Source organism: Apaloderma vittatum, unplaced genomic scaffold (genome assembly GCF_000703405.1).
Source record: "Apaloderma vittatum isolate BGI_N311 unplaced genomic scaffold, ASM70340v1 scaffold8590, whole genome shotgun sequence".
In the NCBI taxonomy this organism is placed as follows: Eukaryota; Metazoa; Chordata; class Aves; order Trogoniformes; family Trogonidae; genus Apaloderma; species Apaloderma vittatum.
This window is the reverse complement of record NW_009695007.1, coordinates 42,815-64,065: the sequence shown is the minus strand read 5'-3', so window position 1 is coordinate 64,065 and position 21,251 is coordinate 42,815. Positions and strand designations below refer to the sequence as shown.

Genomic DNA, 21,251 nt, shown 5'->3' with positions numbered 1-21,251 from the left:
ATGAATATGGCTGAATAGTTTTAGAAAGTAAAAGGCCATTGGGATCACTTGAGTCCAAATCCCATTGGCATTCATGAGTTATTGAGGATAGTTTTGTCTGTATTTTTTCTCCGTGCTTTGAAGAAGGTAAGGTTTCCCACAGTGTTGTGTGCAGGCATTTTTAGCTCCAGGGCATTTTGAAGGCTTCACATATTCTTCAGTCCTCTGAAAAGTGTGTCTGTGTTGCCCTGAAGAAAAGCAGAGGTAGCCAGCCAAGAGGGACATTGTTTTTGGTTTTCACTTGACTGATGCCCAATATATCAATGAAGCAAAGCTGGGGGAGATGCAGATTAAGTAGCACACTTTAAATGCGATAATATGGGGTTCATTCTTATGGTGTAAATAGTTATTTATAAAAATATTGCTTATTCTAGGTAGAAGTGATTCTCAGGGGGGAGTTGTCGCTTGACTTGCAGAGAGCAGCAGTCACTTGAAGACTGGAATGTGCAGCCTCCTGCAAAGCTGTGTACCCTGTGAGATAGGTGGTTATGAGACAATCCTTTGCCTTTTCTAGGAGTTTCCTTTTTCTTGTTTCTTTTGTAGTAGGTGTGAGGTTTTTCCTAATCAGTGCATCTGAGGGGAAGAAAGTATTTTCAGTATTCAGCAGGCAGAAAAGTCAGAAGGAAGGATCTGTACCACTGAGGGGCTTTTACACATGCAGTATATAGGTGTGTATACTTAATAGGGAGCTCCTCTTGTCTCGTTATTCACTTGTTTTGAGTGAGTGGAATGTTATGAATAAAGCTGCAGGATGCTAAAGTTTGCCTAAATTAATCTGAGAGAAAAATGTGAAATAGGGAAGGCACACAGAAGCCTTAAAAGAAGAGTTTAATATAGATTTGCTACTGTTTGAGACGTGCCAGAGGTTTCTAAAAAGAAGAATGGGGGAGCATTTGCAGTGGAAAGAACCAAGACGTAAAGAAGCAAACAGCTATGAGACAGTCGTCTTAAGCAAAGATGACCTGAAGGGAGAATGGGTTCTCATCTGTGTAATTTGATTTAAAAATCAGTGGAAGATGAGACCTGTGTCTGCAGCCTCAAGAATTGTTGGTGGCCTCCTCTGCTGTTGCTGCAGAGTTTGAGGCAAACCTCCTCCCCACTTACTGCTCCCTGTGCTCAGGTGGTGGCTCTGGGGATTGAACTGGATCTCTGGGCCGTGAGTTGAAATGATGGATGTGGAGTCTCCGCTACAGGGCTGCCAACAACACGTGGAGACGCTGGAAAAGGATGGCCAAAGAGAGAAGTGTACAAGTGGATGTTGGTCTTTTCTCCCAGGTTACTAGCGACAGAAAGGCCTCAAGTTGCACCAGGGAAGGCTTAGATTCACTATTATGAAGAATTGCTTGACTGAAAGAGTGGTGAGGCATTGGGACAGGCTGCCCAGGGCAGCAGTGGAGTCGCCATCCCTGGAGGTGTTCAAACAGTGCGTAGCTGTGGCACTTCAGGGCGTGGTTTAGTAGTCGTGGTAGTATGAGGCTGATGGTTGGAGTTGATGATCTTAGAAGTCTTTTCCAACCTTCATGATTCTATGATTCTCTGGTTCTGAGACCTAGAGCTGTGTGTTATGACAACACAGAGTAGTAAACATTGAATTAGGATGTATTTTTATTACTAACTAGCTATCTCACGTGCAGAAAGCAGAATTTGACTGACTGCCAACCAAGCTTTAGGAATGGTGGCAGGGATTGAGATAGAGAGGAAAAACATATCTTGAGAGGATAATGTGCTCGTTTCTCGAACAATAGTTACATTAGAGAAAATGAGCAAATACATGTTTGGCATGCTATTTCAGTTTTTTTGTATGTGATGTACATACATACATACAGGTGCACAGTAAGCTGTACCTTGAATTGATTTGAAAATGAAATCATAGAATCATAGAATCATAGAATGGCCTGAGCTGGAAGGGACCTTAGAGATCATTTTAATCCAGCCTCCCTGCCGCCAGGGATTCCACCTCTGGACTAGATCAGGCAACACATGGGGACCGAACGGGAATCGAACCCATGACCTTAGCGTTGTTAGCGCAGATAAGCAAATAATATAAAAAATTATATTGACTAGTACTTGGTTTCTCATTCTAGAAATTACATGTACTCATTTTTTTCTCGAGCTGAGAAAAAACTAAAAGCATAGCTACTAAATGAAAATGCAGAATGTCTTGATACAGTGGTTTTCTTTAGTTTTTTTTCTTTCTTTCTTAAACTCCCTGCCTCTTGTATGTCAGTGAATGCTGTTTTGGTGAAAGCGTAGACTCCTTCTAGAAACTTCTTATAGGTAGTGTCCTGCATAACATATGTTAATTTGCTTTTCTTAACTTTCTTCTATGAATCAGTCAGAAGTAACACAGAAATTCCTCAGGTCAGTGGGTTGCAGACTGTAAGTTAGTGTATGGGGCACACAGTACCTTTGTATCTTTCGTTTTGCTGAATTGAACCTTAGGTTTGACATCTTCAGATATTGGTGCCTCCTGTCTAAACAGACCTGGTTTTGTCTGGAGATGAGTTTCCACTTTTGAACAGTTAGTGTTGCTAGAGAAGTGGAAAAGCAAGTCAGTAAAGTCCTTGTTAAGATTCAAAAAGTTGTAACGCTTTCTGGAATTATGAAGAGTTTATTGGTGGTGTCAGGAGCACAGGAGCAGGTTTCCACTGAGCAGACTCTATAAGGGAACAGCAGAACTATGTAACTGTCTGAAGTGTCTGGCAGACATCCCCTTCCTCTCTTTACTATACAAAATTGCCAACCTGATAATGAAAAAAAAGGACAAAATCTGAACGTATATTTAAAGTATTTTCCCGGTATTCCTTAATGCAAATGTCAATCATCTTAACCTTTTTCATTGCTGTATGCTAATTTTTCTCCTTGGCAATTAGTAAATGTTGTATGTCAAATTAAGTTAAAATTAATGGCAGAGGCAAATGTTGCAGTTATTAGCTCACAAGTGTCTTTAACTAGTAGTGCGTAGAGATGCATTCCCAGCATTGCAAACAGCTATGGATTAACCATCAAATGATGGTGAAGATTAATGATTGGCCTTTTAGCTCACTAATTTAGAACAATTTCTAGTAATTAATTTTGTATTAACAGCTTTACAGTTGCAAATGCCTTAAGGAAAATAAAAAATTACTTGACTTAACTACATTTAAGGTTCTTCAAGCTAACAGTTGTCTTGTAAATTGGTGCATGCTTGCAGATCCTAATGTTTAATCTTTAATATCTTTATATCCTATCCCTGTCTTTGTGCTTAGTACTCATAATTTCTACTTAATTTTGCATTTTCATTGATACTGCTTTTAACCTTAGATGCTTTCATTGTAGGGTGTACTGTTGGGCTTTGAATTTATATCCTTCATAAATGCCATGTCATGCAACAGAAGTGTGGGGGAAGATTTGTCCAGGGTCTCTATTGTGGCATCACTATTTCTTGGTTTCCTGTCAAACCAAATTTAAAAGTTAATATAGTGAGCAGGACAGTTTACAAAGGCTTCCGGCAAAGTTGGGTTTTAAAAAGCAATATTTCTTAAATTTGTTTTCCTCTTTATATAAATAAGAAACCCTCAAACTCAAAATGTGTGTTTGAAAAACAATGGTTTTGGTAGTCTTCATAATTTTGTACATTGTTAATTTTAACAGGATTGTTATTTAAAAGACAGTGTTCAAGTGATGTGTGTTTTTCCTGATGCTTTTGTTGAAAGTAGAAATTACTATCCTTTTAAAGTGGATTTTGGTATTTTTTGAGTGGTGTTCTCCTTTAGTTATGTGCTGTCCAATTTATTTTCCCTAGCCCATAATTTTACATTGCCCATCTGTAAAGATAAGTGGTGTATATTGACCTTTCTGCCACTTTTTATTTTTTTTTGGTAGCTGTAGTGATTAACAGTCCTGAAGAACAGAGTTTGGTTTCCAGAGTGTTGCTCTGTACTGACTCCCAAACCATTGTCTATCCTGTTTCAAATGAGACAGAAATTATATTGCATTGCTGTATCAAAGATTATATTTTTGACTGTTGACCATAGCTCGACACAGATAAACTTATTGTAAAATTTGGTGCACCTCTAACCTATGCAGCAGTAGAACTCATAACTTTCAGTGATCTTAGCTGGAAAAACAAAGCTTCTCAGTTTGATCCACATGTTAACATTCAAAAGATAACTGTGGTGCCTATCTAACTTCAAGGTAGCACATGTAGGTTATTAGAAAAAGCAAACCATGCAACAGGAAACTCTGCTAAGAGAGCAAAGAGACAAAGTAGTTTGGGGAGATTTTTGAATAATGATTAGGGTAAGTGTATACTGCTAAAAGAGGGGTTTTTTTAAAGAGCTGGAAAGTCTGCAGAAAGGGTAAGTCCTTTATTCTAGAACTTCATTCTTTTTAGATGGTCCTGTTACTTCTCCATCTTTTGGGCTTTAAAAAGTATTGTAGTACATTAAAGAAAAAAAAAGTGAAAACGTGGTGTTTCTTCCTCATTCAGGTGTTTTTAATAACTCAGAAATGCGGATGTACTTAGAAAGTAGAAACTGGAAGGCTTTCGAAGAGATTTTATCCTTGGTTTCTAAAACCAAGACTGGTCGACTTTCTGGATGGCATCATCCGGTCTGTGTTACTGAGCTCAGTGTGCCGGAAAGTGAGTTAAAATCAAGGACTGTACTAAATGCTGCTTTCTGGCTTCAGGGATTCCTTGAAGTGCTATGGAAAAGCAGCTATAGCAGAACTGATGATATGCTTTTAGCATGCATTTTAAGTGATGTTTTTTGATGGTTGCAATGTAACTAGGCTGGTAATTTATCACAGCACTTATGTAGGTAGTGCTGCTGGAACTTTGAACTTTATATTGCTGTTAGATCTTGTCTTTTGTAAGGATCAGTGTAAGCATCAAGTGTTCTTTGATGAAACTCTTGCAACACTGTGAATGTGCCCTTTTTGCAAGGTGGATTTAATAACTGCCAGCCCTGCAAAACATCTCTCTGATTCATTGAATTAAGGTTGAATTGTTGCTGTTATTGAACAGGTTCTGTGAGTTGTGTACTACTCTCCATTGCCCTCAAGTTTGAGCACTGAAGACAATCATGTTTTGTAGCAGATCCCTCTAGATGCTCTCCTGTGATCATCTTACTGTCATCGTGCCTGTCCCCATTTGTACTGGGGAAAGATGGCTGTGGCAGTAATAGAATCTGACATGTATGTCTCCCTTATTTGCCCCTTTCCACAAAAAAAAAAAGTAAGCAATGAAAAAAGTGTCATTCTCATCTTAATCTTTGTTGCCTTACCTTTGTTCATGGGGAGTAGAGAAGTAAGATTTTGAGGCTAAACCTGAGACATGTTTGACGACTTTGGAAGCAGTGCGTGACCAGAGTAGAATCCAGGTCTCATACTTGGATGTAGCTTAACAGTCTTAAAAAAGTAAGTATGCAGTATAGCCAAAGCCTGCAAATACTTTTGAGGACTCATTTTTTCAAAATGAATACGATAACAAGTCTGATGCTGAAGACAGAAATAAATAAAAGTAGCTAAATAGCTAGATTTGTTAGAGCTATACTTGCACTGCATAGGTCATGTGCATACATGCTGTGGGTCGTTCTGAGAACCACACCTGTTAAGTTTTGCTCAAGTAAAACGATATTATTTGTATCTGTTTAATGTTCTTTTGGCACCTGTTGGATTAAAACAGTAACTGTAGCTTTAGAAATGGAGGAAGCAACAGAGAGGGAGAAGAGGGAAACCCAGCTGAAGATAAGCTCAAAATGTCAAGATTTCTTCTTCAGGAAAGTAATAATTTGACCAAAAGTAGCAACTTTGCATGACCTATTTTGGGTTGCTTTTGACATCCTGACTGCAGTACAGTTCAGGAAGGAAATATTTCTAAAATAATAATGCCACACACACTCTCTATTTAGCAATACCGTGTATTCAAATTCTTTATAGATCCATTGTGATAGATGGATGAACTTTCAGCCATTTGTAATAATTCACTTTTTTGTTTGTGCATGATTGATTTAAAACTAGTACAGGAAGATTTTTTTTTTTTAATAAAAAATTGCAAAAAGCGGGAGATATCCCAGTTCTATTGCTAGAAACTAGCAAGTTTCAGTTAAATCGACTTGAATAAATAACGTGTTTCAGGTCATGTGTTAGAATAGTACACTGCTTCTAAGGTAATTTATGTTTGAATGATGGAGAAAACATTATGTTGAAAGGCTAATGTTGACAACACAGTCTGCCAAGAATATTTCTTTTTACCTTTGTTCTTTCTTTGCTCCTCTCTGATTTGTAAACTATACTTTCTAGTACCTTTTTAGCCTGTCAAGTTATTTTTTTACTTACTTGCATCATCTTTAAAGAAAATACTCCTAATGAATAATTGTCACTTTGAATACCATCTACATGGAATTTTTAGGGAAGGCCCAAATGAATGGGTTCAGTATGTAAGAGAATAAGAAAATGTAGAGTCATATATTTAGTAAAGCATACTGCTTTGCTTTGTCTATGGAAAATGTTTGTGATAAAGAAAAGGATTAAAAAAAATAACCCCCCCCTCACCTGTGGCTTGTATGTTGGGAAAATTGAGAACAAAGCTTACAGATAAATAAACACTTCCTTTATAGAAGATGACTCTAAATTCTAAATAGAAAGGTATGGATAAACTAAATTGAATGACAGTGTAATAGAAACTTGAGTTAGTCTAGTGAGATTTTCTTTTGACACACAGCTATTTATTTGGGCAAATTAGTTTTATTAGTATGTATATAAAGAGGTTTTCTATCTGCAGTTTTTTTATTTACTTAAAAAGTATAATACTTTTTTTTCAGCTCATCTGCAGGAAGATCTCTCTTTAACCGAATTGTGTTGCTGTTCTTATGTGCCTTTTAGACTAGGTGAATTTCATTCACCAGAGGAAGTATTCTCTGGAAAAATTTAGGTGTTATTTGGAGATCCCCCCAGAATTTTGGCTTTGTTACATACTTTTCTCTGCTCTCACCTTTTGGGCTTATATACTTTTATGTAAACTTCTTAGAAATTTATTTATCTTTGTGAATTCTTGAGCATTCTGCAGGTGCTAAAATGATGTGAACCCTCAGCTATAGCAAGCGCCTGTGCTACTTGTCACAGTGTCTGTCACCCCCAACAAAAAAATTGAGATTGTCAGCTATCTCAAGTTCTCTAAGTCTTTGGATGTTATGCTGTCACATCTTGGTCTGCGTTCTATACAATTACATGTATGCAAGTAGTAAAAATAACTCTAATTACAGAAGACTAATTAGCCTAGGAAATAATGCAAGTGTTAACTACACATAATAACTTCAAATGTTTTTACTTCTTTCACTAGAAGGAGTCTTTAAAACTCTGAGTACTTCCAGTAAACATTTAATTTGCTGTCCTTAGAATCTGTGTAGAGTTTTACTCTGTTTTTTTTCTTTTTTTTCCTCCCCTTTTTTGCTCTTTTGTCTAGGAGTAACAGGTACACTCGAGATAAACTTCCTCTCTGGCATGATTTTTTTTTTAAATTATTTATCATGAGGACAGTATCAAATATAAATGTAACTTTATGATTTGAGCAATGATTTCAGGTTGTTTTTTTTTCTGAGGAAACATTAAATATATAACTTTTGATGTACTTTTATCTCTCTTAGGTAACTTTTGAAATGCACAAAGAAAGTCTTTCTCAAATGTACAAAGAGTATCAAGGGAAAGGAAGTGAAAGGAGTGGAATATGTTCTTCAGCTCCAATTAGAACAATCTCTGGAGTTAGCAAAGAAGCTGAAACCAAGGGAAAGCAACAACGTTTGGAGGTAAAAGAAGATGCTGCTGCTCCTTCTGGCGTTATTGATGAGGATAGGGAGTGCAGTACTGAAAAAGAAGAGACAAATACCTCATCATGTGGTGACCAACAAATTCATTCAGTGTCTAATCGTAAGGTGGAGTTAGATGCGGAAGACAGGGAGACTACGCAGGATTTAAAAGCAGCGCCTTGTGCAGAACTTTCTCCGGAACCAGAAGGAATAGAGCCTAGTGTTTCAGAAATCAGTACTGGAATAGCTGAAGCAATTGAAGATTCACTGAGCAAAGCTGATGAACTTGTGAAAGAAACAGGAGCTGTCACTGCTGCTTCTTTAGCAATGCAAACTGCTTCGGAAAGAGAAACTCCTCCAAGTCCAGAAAGGCTGGAAAAATCAGCAGTAGAGGTGGAAGATGAAGATGATTTTGTTGATTTGAAAGAGGAAAGTAGTATGCCTTTACCTTCAGAAGAGTTTGCTGGAAAGAACAAGAAACATAGCTCTGATGAAAGCGAAGTGACAAAGGAGGAAAAAGCAATAGCGAAGCAACCTGAACCTGTGCTTTTGAAAGCTGAAGATACTGCAAGCGTGGATGGGCAAAAACAAGAACTGACTTCTTCACCAGAAACAGTGAGTTCTGCAGTTCAGGAAGTAGTGACTCAACCTGATTCGAAAGAGAAGAAGCTGAAGGAAGAAAAGGTTCTTTGTAGTGAAACCAAAACAGCTGATGAAAATGCAAATGCACATATGCCAGAGCCTGCTGGAGCCTCTGACAAAAGAATTGCCAAGCTTGATGTTTCTAGTGTTGCATCAGATACAGAAAGACTGGAACTGAAAGCTCATGCATGTCTGGAGACATCTTTGCCGCCCAGATCCTTACCCGAGGTAAATTCTAGTTGTCTTTCTTCTGTTTAGTTTAAAAATAAAAGAGAGTTCTAATTTTATGAAATTTTTGAACAAATGTGCCCATACACGTTTTTGGGATTTCATATGTACGGATTTTATGAGTTATCTAAAGAATACTTTCAACCCTTGATTAAAGTAGCCGTAATTCTTACTAATTTGTGTACTGAAAAGTCTCTAAGATTTTATTCTTTGCATGTCCACTTAGGGATGCTAATGGAGACTGAGTATTTGCCTAGATAGACACTTCATCAGTATTGGTACTTCTTAAGTTTGAAGAATTGAATGAAACTTCTAGATGAAATCTAGAATTTCCTTCTGGTTCTTTACTTACCTCCTCTTTGACTCTTTCAATCTCATCTCTTAAAATCCCAACTCTTATAATGATTGAGAAGTGAATGTTGCTTGTGCATAACAAAAAATAGCACTAAATTTCTTTTGTATCCTGATAGAACTTGTGAAAATATTTTTCACACTACCTACTGTACCAGTATATATATATATGTATACACGCTCTGTATTTGCAGTATGTTTGAAACTGTAAAATTTGATAGGATTATCACCCCATCATTTTGACCTACCTTTTTTTATGCAAGTGCAATTTAAAACTGGGCTTCTGTAGGATGCTTCAGCACTCGACCCCTTGAGCCTTTAGTTTCTAACTCAGCTTTTCATGGTTAAATAGTCATGTATCTGAGTTACTTCCCTTCTGCAGAGATACCTCCTAATGGATGCTCTTCATTCTGCACCATTCTTCCTTAAAGGAGGAAACCCACTGCCTACAGCAACATATGCTCCCCCTGTGGTAAGGTTGAGTTGCTACTTGCAGATGCCTAGACTGACCCATGTGGTAGAGCAGCCGTAGACTAGTTTGTAGGTTTGGTATATTCAACAAATAGCATTTGTGTAATAGTTTTAGCCTTATTTGTAACCGTGTATGCAGTCTAAACTTCTTGAATATTTAACATGGAAACTAATAACCTTATTGTGGGGTTGTGTGTCTTTGTGTTTTGTTGTTGGTGGTGGGTTTTTTCTTGTCTGCAAACTGCGCGTTCAGACCTCAAGGCAGCAAGATTCTTCAGGACAAGAGCTGGCTGCTACATCAGATGGGCAGAGAAGAGACTCTAGGTCAACTGTGTTCCGTATCCCTGAGTTTAAGTGGTCACTGATGCATCAGCGCTTGCTCACAGACTTACTCTTTTCCATAGAAACAGATATACAGATGTGGAGAAGGTAAATTATATGGAATAATTTACACTGGCTTTTCAGTGTTAATTAATTTGAGATTCTGTTGAAACTGCATAAAATTCACTGTTTTACTTCAAACTTTTCACATCTACTGTTTTACTCATTATTCAGTAGCCTTACTTAATTTGTGACCTATACCCAAAGCTTCTCAGATATTTTTTTTAAAGATTGTGTACTGGTTGAGGGCCTGTACATATGTTTTAACTGAAATCCTGGCTGCATCTAAGTCAGTGGCAGTCTTGCTGTTAATTTTTATTGGACTGTTATTTTCATGTTCCTAATATATGTAAGGACCTGGATCTTCTATTAGAATCTAAATATGGACTAAAAAAAAATCTATCCCAAATAGTATTTATTTCTTCTGTATTTACACAAACTGCATTGCTGCTTTGATAGGATTCTGTGAACAAAGAGGTGTTCTATGCATTTAATAAATAACTTATAACAGGATTTGGAATCATAGAATCAAAGAATGGCTTAAGCTGGAAGGGACCTTAGAGATCATTTTAATCCAGCCTCCCTGCCGCCAGGGACGCCATGTAATCATCAATGTAATGTAATCATCAATGATGAATTTAGTAAAATAAGGAAACTTCAAAAACAGTAGCAATTCTGTATTTTAATTTCAGGATTTAATAACTTAAGAGTGGTGACTATTGTTAGCTTGCACTAGTGAATGTCAAATTTAAACTGAACCATATAGTTATACTGACCAGATAAAAAGGAATGTAAGGATGAAGAAAAAAAACGACTTGAAGAGGTATATTTTTGTCTGACTATAATTTTTAGGATGTGATTAAATTGACCTCTCAGGCCATCAGGACATATAGCTAAAATATATTTTTAATTTAGGTTCTGTTTTGAAAATGTATTTCCATGTTTAATAGGATTTAAGATTTTTGTGTGTTGTTGATTTTTAATTTCTCTAAAAAGCCCTTACTATTTGCTTTATTTTTCCAAAGATTTAAGTTCTAGTTCACACTCTCTGAAAACTTTATTGTACTGCCTGATACAGTGATTTTTGCTATAGCAAGTATTAATAGATCAGCTTATAATCTATCTTTATTCAAATGATGATTAGCACAGATCTTGATGTTTTTAGCAAGCTATGATCTGGAAAGGTTGAAGAACAGAAAGAGAAGGTGGTTTTAGGTTTAGATTAAGGCACATCAGTTGACCCTTATGGTCATGAGTTGTTTGCTGCCCCACTGCTAACTGTCTGGTGTTAGTTTTATGAAAGCATAAAGATGATAAAATACATCAAAAATAAAGCTGTATTCTGATTTAAATGAAATTTTTTTTGGTCAGCCATTCTACAAAGACTGTGATGGACTTTGTGAATAGCAGTGACAACGTCGTATTTGTGCACAACACAATTCACCTCATCTCTCAAGTGATGGACAACATGATCATGGCTTGTGGTGGTATATTGCCATTGCTTTCTGCTGCCACATCCGCTACTGTAAGAAATTTCAGTTTTATTTGAAAATTTGTCTCTTGCAGGAGGATGTTTTTCTGTATGCAATGTATTAACTATTATACCTATCCTTTTGGGAAACAGGAATGCATGTGGGCTTTTTCCACAAGCATTTCTCTCCTCCCTTTGCTGCCTCTGTGCTTTCCCTAATATCAATTGGATGCCTGCCCTTGTTGCCTGAAGACATGAAAAGAAGTTGCTGAGCTTGATTGTCCCACAGTGGTCTGGAGTGGGGTTAAATCTCAATATTAATAATTGTTCCTAGAATATTGCTAATTATTACTTTTAAGTGTGGATGCAAATGGACTTCCAGATTACCATTTTCTTCAAGTTCTACCAATATCACCTTTGCGAAGAAGTAAATGTTGCTTTCAATTTTTCCTCTGTGTAGCATGAATTGGAGAACATTGAGCCTACTCAAGGACTTTCGGTAGAAGCCTCTTTAACATTTCTCCAGAGATTAATCAACCTTGTGGATGTGCTAATTTTTGCAAGCTCTCTTGGTTTCACTGAAATTGAATCTGAGAAAAATATGTCATCTGGAGGAATTCTGCGACAGTGTCTTCGTCTGGGTAAGCAAATAAAACCACTTGATGAGCATAGGAGCTTGCTGCTACTAGTTAGCAATTGTTGGCTTTATTTCTTTTTTCCTGTCTGTTTTCATTAAATCAAGATAAATTTTAGTCAAAAAAGCACTGAGATCTTTTATTGTATTCTGCAATGCATATCAATGGGGCTCTTTTCCTTTTTAAAGAGTTTAAATAAAATAAAGTCTTAAGTTTGGTAGCCTGACTGTCGTGGATGCATGTTTCCGTTTTATCCATGAAAATATTTCTTTTGCCAAAGTTCCCCAAATAGTTAAGGCTGACAATATAGCAGCTTTAAGAAAAAGAAATCTTGTACTGTATACAGAAACGTGAACCTTTATAATATGGAGAAAAGAGGTTTAAATCTTGAGGTCAGTAGATGTAAGTACAGTGAAAAGTAAAGATGTGCATTTCTAAAGAGTAGGATTCAAATTGGGCAGTAGTTGTATCCAGTATTGTAGTATGTTTGCATCAAATTGAACTGAAAGAAAGTGGTCATCTAAAAAAGTAATGACTATTCTGAAAGTGAGAGCATATAAGTTCATGATTGGGTTCAGTTAGTTAATACAGGTAGAGAGTTTTCATGCTAGTTGCATGCTGTCAGACTTATTGTAATGAAAAGTTTAATTTGCATGAGTGCCAGAGCAGCTCAGAGCCTCAACAGTAACTAGCCTTCCTCTCCCTTTCTAGGCAATTAAAACTTTGTGCAGGTAGAACAAGATATATGGGATGCAAACAGGTATAGAGGTGGGGTAGTTCTTTTTTCCTTTGAAAATAATATTAGAAGATGAAACAGGTGCAATTTTGAAGCTAAAAAAAATTAATCGTATAACTTCAGAATATTTAGCCCAAGAGTAACAGAGCATTGTGAAGCAAACATTTGTTTCTCTAGTGTATCACTTGTCTTTCTTCCTTGCTAGTCTGTGAGATTTCGCTGTCTTCACCCTCCATGCCCCGTGGTTGTATGCATGGTAAAATTTCAATGAGGGATGCTAAATTACTCACTTTGAAGTATCCATTAGTTATACTATACATCTTCTAATAGTTTAGTGTTAATTATTAGTTATAAATTATTAAAGAATTTTGAGCGTTGTTTTGCAACTATTTAAAATTTATGGAAGCAAAAATACAATTTTACTGATGTGCTTCAACTTTCTAGTGTAAGTGATAAACAGAAATGTGTTAGACAATGCTATTTCCTGGAGTAATTCTTAACATTTCTTTTCCCTTCAAGTATGTGCAGTAGCTGTAAGAAATTGCTTGGAGTGTCAGCAGCATGCACAGATGAAGTCTGTTGGAGACACTGTGAAGAACCCAAAACCAGTGCAGGGCTTTGTAGGAACAGGAAAGTCCGCAGCAAAGGCAAGTATAAGATGACATTCAAAAACAGGAAAGTCAATAATTATTACTCAGTACAGAGGGCTAAAAACTTACACCCGCACCACTGATAATTTAATGGAGCTGAAGGGCATGAACACTGGAAATCCTGACGCAGTTTTTCCAAGATGTGAATTTAACATTTACATATCAAATTTAGCACTTACATATTTAACCTTCCACAGTGAAATAAATCTGTCACAAGAATTTGCCACGTTTTTCTTCCTGCAAAGATGAAAAGCCTATCTTTGTGCTCTGGTTATGACAGTATGATTTACAGTGGGTGATTGCACACACTTAATGATTCTTGTTAGCATGCTTTTAAAAACAGAATCTGAAACAATTGTGGTGGTTGGTTTTTTGTTTGTTTTTTTTTTTAGAGTCCAGTGGACATTGTGACTGGTGGCATTTCTCCAATACGAGACCATGACAGACTTCTGCAGGATATGGATATTAATCGACTTCGAGCAGTAGTGTTCAGAGACATAGTGAGTTACAAATAATGTTGTTTTCTTTGTAGCTAGATTCCTGCATATATATCTGTTTGCTGAATGCTATGTGTCACACAGTTTTGCTGAATAGAATTTAGGAAACCTGAATACTGGTTGCAGTAATTAGGAATACTCTGCAGCTGTTGTAGTAGTTGGGATTGGAAGGAGGGAGAGGTGAAAATGTCCACTCTTTGTTGTGTTCCTAAGAGCTAATTCTCTGGAATTTTGCCTATTTTATACTATGTATATGATGTTTAGTACAAATATATACTTCCACATGCTTGCACATAGACAAACAGCTCATGTATACTATGTATCATAAAGATGTTGATGTGTACTTTTTGAAAATCGAGTATCTTTCTACTTAATTGGAAATTAAAGGTCATCTCTAATTCCTTTACTTCCCCTCAGAGGAACCAATTTGTGTGCATGTGCTGTAAATATGCATAGGTTTTTTTTTAGTCTTGAATTGACTAAAAATATCTTTGTCCTGTGTCAGCAACTTTGTAGCTGATGATGAGGAAATTGAGATTGATTGCCTTAAAAAAATACCTCTGTAAGCAAGTACAGCAGCTATAATGTCTATGACTCATTGGTGGCCAAAAGCATGGACACCAGAACTTATTTCACAATAATTGGACTATTTTGCAAGTATAGTGATTTACACAGTGACTTTTGTTCTGTCCAGAATAGCGAAGGATCTCTGGTTTTTATCTTTATAGCAATTATTGATTGAAACAAGCTTGTTTCAACCCCTTCTTAACTATCAGTGTGGGAAAGAGTAAGTGAATCTTCCATACTGGTGGCAAATATAAAATAATCATAGACTGATTTGGGTTGGAAGGGACCTTAAAGATCATCTAGTTCCAACCCCCCTGCTGTGGGCAGGGGCACCTCTCACTTGGCCAAGTTGCCCAAAGCCCCATCTGTTCACAGCAAGTGCCGTTAATATCTTGGCACATTTAATAGCAGAGGAAACACCTATAAGGAAAGGGGACTTTGTCCCTGCACTAATTTGAAGCAGGTAGTCAAAACACACAACCATAGTCAAAGTTGTCATATTTATAAATGAAAAATGAAAGGATTAGTGCCACTTGAATACAATTGCTGTATTCCCTAGTTTTATAGGTGAGACAAACTGTGACTGGAGAATATTGTTCTTCCATTGTTGACATATCAGCTTACTCTCGGTCTGTTTATGGTAGCGCTGGGCATACTTTACAGAAAAATAAACATGCGGCTGAAATTGTAATGGAAATATCTGTGTGTGTGTTTTTTACAGGAGGATAGTAAACAGGCTCAGTTTTTGGCTTTGGCTGTTGTGTATTTTATTTCTGTGCTCATGGTTTCGAAATACAGAGATATATTGGAACCCCAGAATGAAAGACGACCACCAAACCAGAGCCAGTCATTCAAGGAATCAGAGAATGAAAATGAAACCCCTGCTACAGGTGAACTGTTAATTATTTGGCCAAATGAAATAATGTTGCTTATGCATCTTAAAATTCAGTACAAGTCCATGTGAAATTGTATAGGAATATGCACATTTTAAGTGCTTAAATAAACAACATCATAGTATTTGTGTGTGTGTTTTTCTAGTCTGAGAAGAACCTAATCTGTAGGTTGATTGTGCTGTGTAGAGTTGGTTAATCTCACTGAAGTAGCAAAGTATTTACCAATGCTTGTTGTGAATTTTGCATAAGGTTAAGTATGCGTAAGCATAGACTGGCAGCTCTTTCTTTCCACTGCAAGACTTCTTTCTGCTAGTCTTCCATAGGGCAATCAGATAATTTTCATTCTTCGACTGTTGAGTCAATATCTTCTATTTCCTTCTCTCGTTTTTTAGATGTTGTAACTTTTCAGGCTTCTCAGAAATTAGAAGGAGATTTTTCGTTTTTTTTCTGGTTTTTTTTGTTTGTTTGTTTCTTATTAGGTACTTACAGATAATATTAAATTTCTAAGTAGGCAAGAGGAAATACATAGATTTGTGTTACTTGTTATGTACTGGTGTTACTTCTTTAGGAGCGAATGCAATTCTGGTAATAATGAACTAAAAGTGTGTTTTCTCTTTCAATATGAATAGATGCAGAAAACCCATCTGCTGCTGTCGGTGCTTCAGCCTCCACTGAAGAATTGGAAAGTACCACATCTGTGCAAAGAAGGGATTCTGGTCTTGGGGAGGAATCAGCTTCAGGGCAAACAAACAGTTCCAGTAGTGTTGTTGAAGCAGGACCTCTTAATGTCAGTGCAGGTCCAGATGCAATCAGTGAAGTACTATGCACACTCTCACTAGAAGTAAATAAATCCCAGGAGGGCAGAAGTGAGACAGGAACTGAGGACAGTAAGCCTGCAGCTTCGGTGCCAGCTGCAAAAAATGTCAACGTGAAGGACATCCTGAGAAGCTTGGTAAGCACACCAGCTGATGGGACTGCAGTGGATGCTGCTCTTCTGCCACCAACCTTCCTTGGAGTTCTTGGCGACGGAGCTGCTGAGCACCCTGTACAGTTCCATTCCTTTGACAGGTAATGTAAGTTCTAAAATACTCGGGCTGTTTCATTTTGCTTAAGATATCTGTAGGGAACAGATACTATAACACTTCAGTCCACCATATGTAGTGTATGGTGTCGTCTAGTACTTAATGTAATCAAGATGCTTTGATTTACAAGTAGAACCTTTGACCACAAAGTTCAGCAACTTCACCTAGGTTCATCACAAAGGTACACTCAGCTGTTCGTGGGATGCTCTGCTATGCTGGAAAAGAAGACTGGAAAAGTGACTAGTGACTGCCAGCACCTCTTTAAGAGTTTACTCTCCTGTCTCTGTATATGTTACAGCTTAGAAGTGGTATGGTAAGAGGGCCATTAAATTGCCCAGAAATAACAATGAGAGTAAACGAAAATATTAAGGGTGTAAGCTGTTCTTCTGTCATTTCGCTTCTATTCCTAACTGCAGCACGTGTGGATGAGTGCTGCTGTACTGTGCATATGTAGCCAGCCTTTAAGTTATTTAGTGTCCTTTTTATTTCCTGAGACCTTTAAGTAATGATCTGTAGATTAGCTGGTGTATTGATCACACAGCTTTATCTATTTCTGTTATTGTGGGCCTGCAAAGGAGTACTGTTTTAAGAATAGTTACTAATGGATTGAAAACAATGGAGTAATCATCTAGGTGTCCTTCTGCCCATAGAATGCTCCTGTATTCATTTGCAAAAATGCATCTGTGTGCTGCCTCCTGGTGCTAGCAGACTATTTTAAATGTATCAGGCTTCATTCAGTAGGTATAGCCCTAAACTTTTTTTTTGCTTTGTTGTTTGGATAGTTTTTAAAATTTTGTTTTGTGTTAAATATCTGCCTTTCTTAATACTCAACTGCTGTGCTGGCTTTAAAAGGGAGCATTTCTGCTTTGTTTCTCTTCCGTTTTCTTTTAGATTGAAGTCCCTCTTTCCTGATAAAAATTTCAGCGTGCCCTACATCGCAGTCTCCTTATCTCCTTATCTTTTCTCAGTAGACCGCATTGTCTTTTATTATGCTCACTGACTTTTAACTCTCCAGGATTCCCCAAAACAACAAAGAAAAGGAAGAATGAAAGAAAGTATCCTGTAGAATTCCTGCCTCTGGAAAAGCCTTAGTCACATGCAGAAATCCTGCAGTTGATCCTAGTGCAAGGGGATTCCTTGTTAATGTGCCAGCACCCAATCCTCTGCTTGTTCCTTTGCAGTCTGTGTCTGCTTTGCTTGAACTGACAAACTTAGATGACCCAAGAAGGGGTGGGTATGCAGCTGTCACAGCATATCTCCTTGGCTCCGATGACGGTATCACTACTGAGGGAAGAGATGGTGGCGGTTGTCTGGCTAGATTAGGTGCAGATGGCGTTTTTGGTGTTTGGCTCCCTTGTTCTTGTCTCAAAGTAAATACTGCATTCTACTTGCGATGCTGAACAGGAGGACTTGTTTTGGGAGCAGAGGGAGTGTGGAAGCAGAGAGGGAAAATTGGGAAAAGAGGGACACTGAATTAGAACTTTTCACGCCTCTTTCCCTGCTGCTGCCCAAGTGCTTTTAGCAGTTCCCCATTGAATCGTAGAATTGTCAGTGTTGGAAGGGACCTTAAAGATCATCTAGTTCCAAACCCCTGCCATGGGCAGAGGCATCCCGCACTAGAGCAGATTGCTCAGGGCTGCATCCAGCCTGGCCTTAAAAACTTCCAGGTATGGGGCTTCCACCACCTCTCTGGGCAAGCTGTACCAGTGTCTCAACACCCTCATGGTGAAGAACTTCTTCCTAACATCCAATCTGAATCGATCCATCTCTAGTTTTAATCCATTCCCTCTAGTCCTACCACTACTCGACATCCTAAAAAGTCCCTCTCATTGCTCTTTGCATTATGTGGGCAATTGATGGAGAAATAGCCTCGTGTTTTAGTCTGTGACTAGTCTTTTTCCATGGGAAATTGTTATTGTTCGTTGCTGAGTGGTAGAGATATGAAATAACATTTGTCTGGAGACATGGTACGCAAATGTATGTTGCATTTTGGAGTTATTTTTTAGCTGTTGCTAAAACTGAAGATTTGTGCTGCCTGTGTAAATCTGATTTGAATTGGTGTAAAGCAGGTTAACTAGACAGGAAATAATTGGGCACTTGCAGTGCCGATATCCGACATAGGTAGATTACGCCTACAAATCCTTCTTATCAGAGGAAACTGTGATTTAATTCAGTAACATACATTCTAATGCAATACTGGGCATTGGCCAGTTCTGTTCTTTTTTTTGTATAGTTACACAGTCACTCAAATAACAAAAACGCCTTAAATTGCAGTGTGTTTTGTAAAGCAAGTTGCTGAAAAGTTGAACTGCTTGCCATTTTGCCCTTTTACGTGCTGCACCGCCCCAGATGGACTCTTCTCTCCTTTTCCCATCTCCAGAGTGCCAGCTGTTTGTAACCACAACTCTCAGCATTTTCTCACTTAACCTTGAGACATTAGCCCTGTATCAGATACTGAAAGGAAGCTGGTCTGGTGAAGGAATATATGCAGAGGAGTAGAAGGGGTGTGTGGACTGAAGCAGTGGACAGCTGTGTGCTTGTGAATGGGAGAGCAGAGGGGTTTTCTGGGAGTTTATGTAGCTCTCTGGACTGCTCCACGATCATAACTTGTGGCCTTTAGCTTCCCATGACTTTTCATGTTTAGTAGGTTGGGCTAAGTATGTGAGGAAAAGACTGTGGGCTAGTATAAAATATTTTGTCCTTCAGCAGTTGCATATGACCTCGGTATGTCAGTGGCTCTGTGTTTCAAGGTGGCTTAGTTTTTCATTTCTTTTTGGTCAGGTAGACAAAAGTGTACTTAATGATGTAGAAGTCTTACCCCTAGTCAATTATCGCCTGGTAGTGACATGCACCATCTTGCATCTGTTTTAAATATGTTGATCTATGGTAAGGTATGTTGCTAACTAGCTAATACGTCAATTAAAAAGATGAAAAACTGTGCATATGAAACACTTATATTTCAGTTATATAGGCAGGAATGTTTCATGACCACTTCAAGGTGACTGTGTCTTTATACAATATGACTCTGCTTAAAATACAAGTTGATGCTCTGAAATGACACCTAATGACAACTGTGGGAAGGAATTGTACCAGCAAAAGAAACCGTTTTACAGCAAACTATAGTGGAGTTGGAAAGAGTAGCTCTTATCTCTCAGTAGACAAAAATACATTGGGGAAGTTTGGAAGAACAAGCTTTGGGATGCTCTCTTGTTTTCTGTGTCTGGTTTACATTTAATATATTGTTTGATGGCAAACACAAGTTCTGTGAGTTAGCAATTTTTTTCCTTTTTTTTTTTTTTAAAAGACACTTTGTTAAAAGTTGTTCCCATGTAGCAGTTTGCCGGTGGGATATCTCTGGGAATTTCAAAGCATCTCTCTGATCCTGCATTTATCTCAGGAATGCTGTGTCAGAAATCAAAACTCTCCTCATATCTTAAGGATTATCAACTTCCCAGCCATAGCTGGAGAGTATACAGTAACAGCTATGTGAGTGAAACCTTACTGAAAGGCTGCCAGGTTGCAAGCCTTTGCAAACAGCTAGGTGTGTGTGTTCATTCCCATGCCAAAAATCTTCCCCTTATCTTATGTGGAGATACAATCTTGTGATTAGTGGGTGCCAGGGGTTTATCATGATAAAGTTCAAGACTTGCATTGGCTTTTTCCCAAGATCCATGGGGACATGAGTTAATGTTCCAATTTCAGTTTATCCTAAACCAGCAGTTTTCTTATTTAGTAGTAATCTTACAGAGAAGGAGGGGGAGCTAATGCAAGCAAATTTAAATAAAACAGAAATAAAAATAATAAAAGCTTAGGATTTAAAAAAGATGTTTTTTCCTCTTCAGTTAGTCTAGTAAAACCCATAACCTATCGCTTGCCATTTTTACTGTGCAATTTAAAATAAAACCTTGGTCTCTCCTGGCTTCTACTGCTCTTTGTGGAAACATTCAATAATCATGTCATTACAGGAAGCTGATGCTGAGAGTTCAGAGGAATATAGGCTCTTAAATCATGGTCTTGTACTGTAGAGCTTAAATCTGCAGCTGTGCTGTAAGTTATAGAACAGATATGTTAATAAGCTTGTTTATCTTTTTGAAACATCATCTATAAGCTGCTTAGTTTGGCTCAGCCTACGTTAACACATTTGCCAGTAGTCGTGTGAATCTGGTTTGGTTAGTTGTGATATTTGGGTTCAGTTAAATCAAAGTCCCTTTTTGTTATATGGAATAGGTGCATTTTAGAATTCATCCATTTGGGTCTCAAACATGAAAAAACAAGTTGTCTTCAACAAAATTAAGTCTACTAGGTACAGGTAGAGACAGAATATGAGAAAGGGGGATCTGCCGATCAAGGCACGTATGCTGAGATGAGAAGCTCAGCTCATTTGGCACGGTAGCAATTTGCATTCTGCAGGGGCTGGAGAGGCAAACCATTTGAAGTCTTCTCTCTGCCAAGCTGATTTTAAAATTCTCTTACTAAATTGATTGTGTTCTTTCTATCATCTCTTCTCTTCCCCCCTTCATTCCTCTCCCTCCCCCTCATTCTCCTATGGTTTTGAGAGTCTCTTATTCTGCTTTTTTCCTTGGGTATTTCAAGGAGGATGTGAGAATGGGTATTATCTACAGAGAGCAGAACTCATGGAATGACACTGACATGGCAGGCTGCTTTCCTGGCACACAAAGTAGAGGCACAAATAACTCTCTGATCCTCTTTATTGGTCCTTTGCTCCTTACACAGGGCATCGTTCCACTGCCCACTGCAGTGAGCATTGTTCTGGTAGCCTGGAACAAGACTAACTTCTCTTGGGTTTGGATTAAAACCATT

The 21,251-nt window shown here is 37.8% G+C and overlaps 1 protein-coding gene across 1 annotated transcript in view; it reads left to right on the top strand.

Moving 5' to 3' along the window:
* LRBA (LPS-responsive vesicle trafficking, beach and anchor containing) overlaps positions 1-21,251 on the top strand; it is a 123,738-nt gene that overhangs the window by 64,781 nt on the left and 37,706 nt on the right. The window contains 8 exon segments of the mRNA XM_009869541.1: positions 7,668-8,696; positions 9,772-9,947; positions 11,271-11,424; positions 11,831-12,011; positions 13,261-13,388; positions 13,784-13,891; positions 15,177-15,345; positions 15,978-16,416. Of these exon segments, the coding sequence (XP_009867843.1) occupies positions 7,668-8,696; positions 9,772-9,947; positions 11,271-11,424; positions 11,831-12,011; positions 13,261-13,388; positions 13,784-13,891; positions 15,177-15,345; positions 15,978-16,416 (2,384 nt within the window).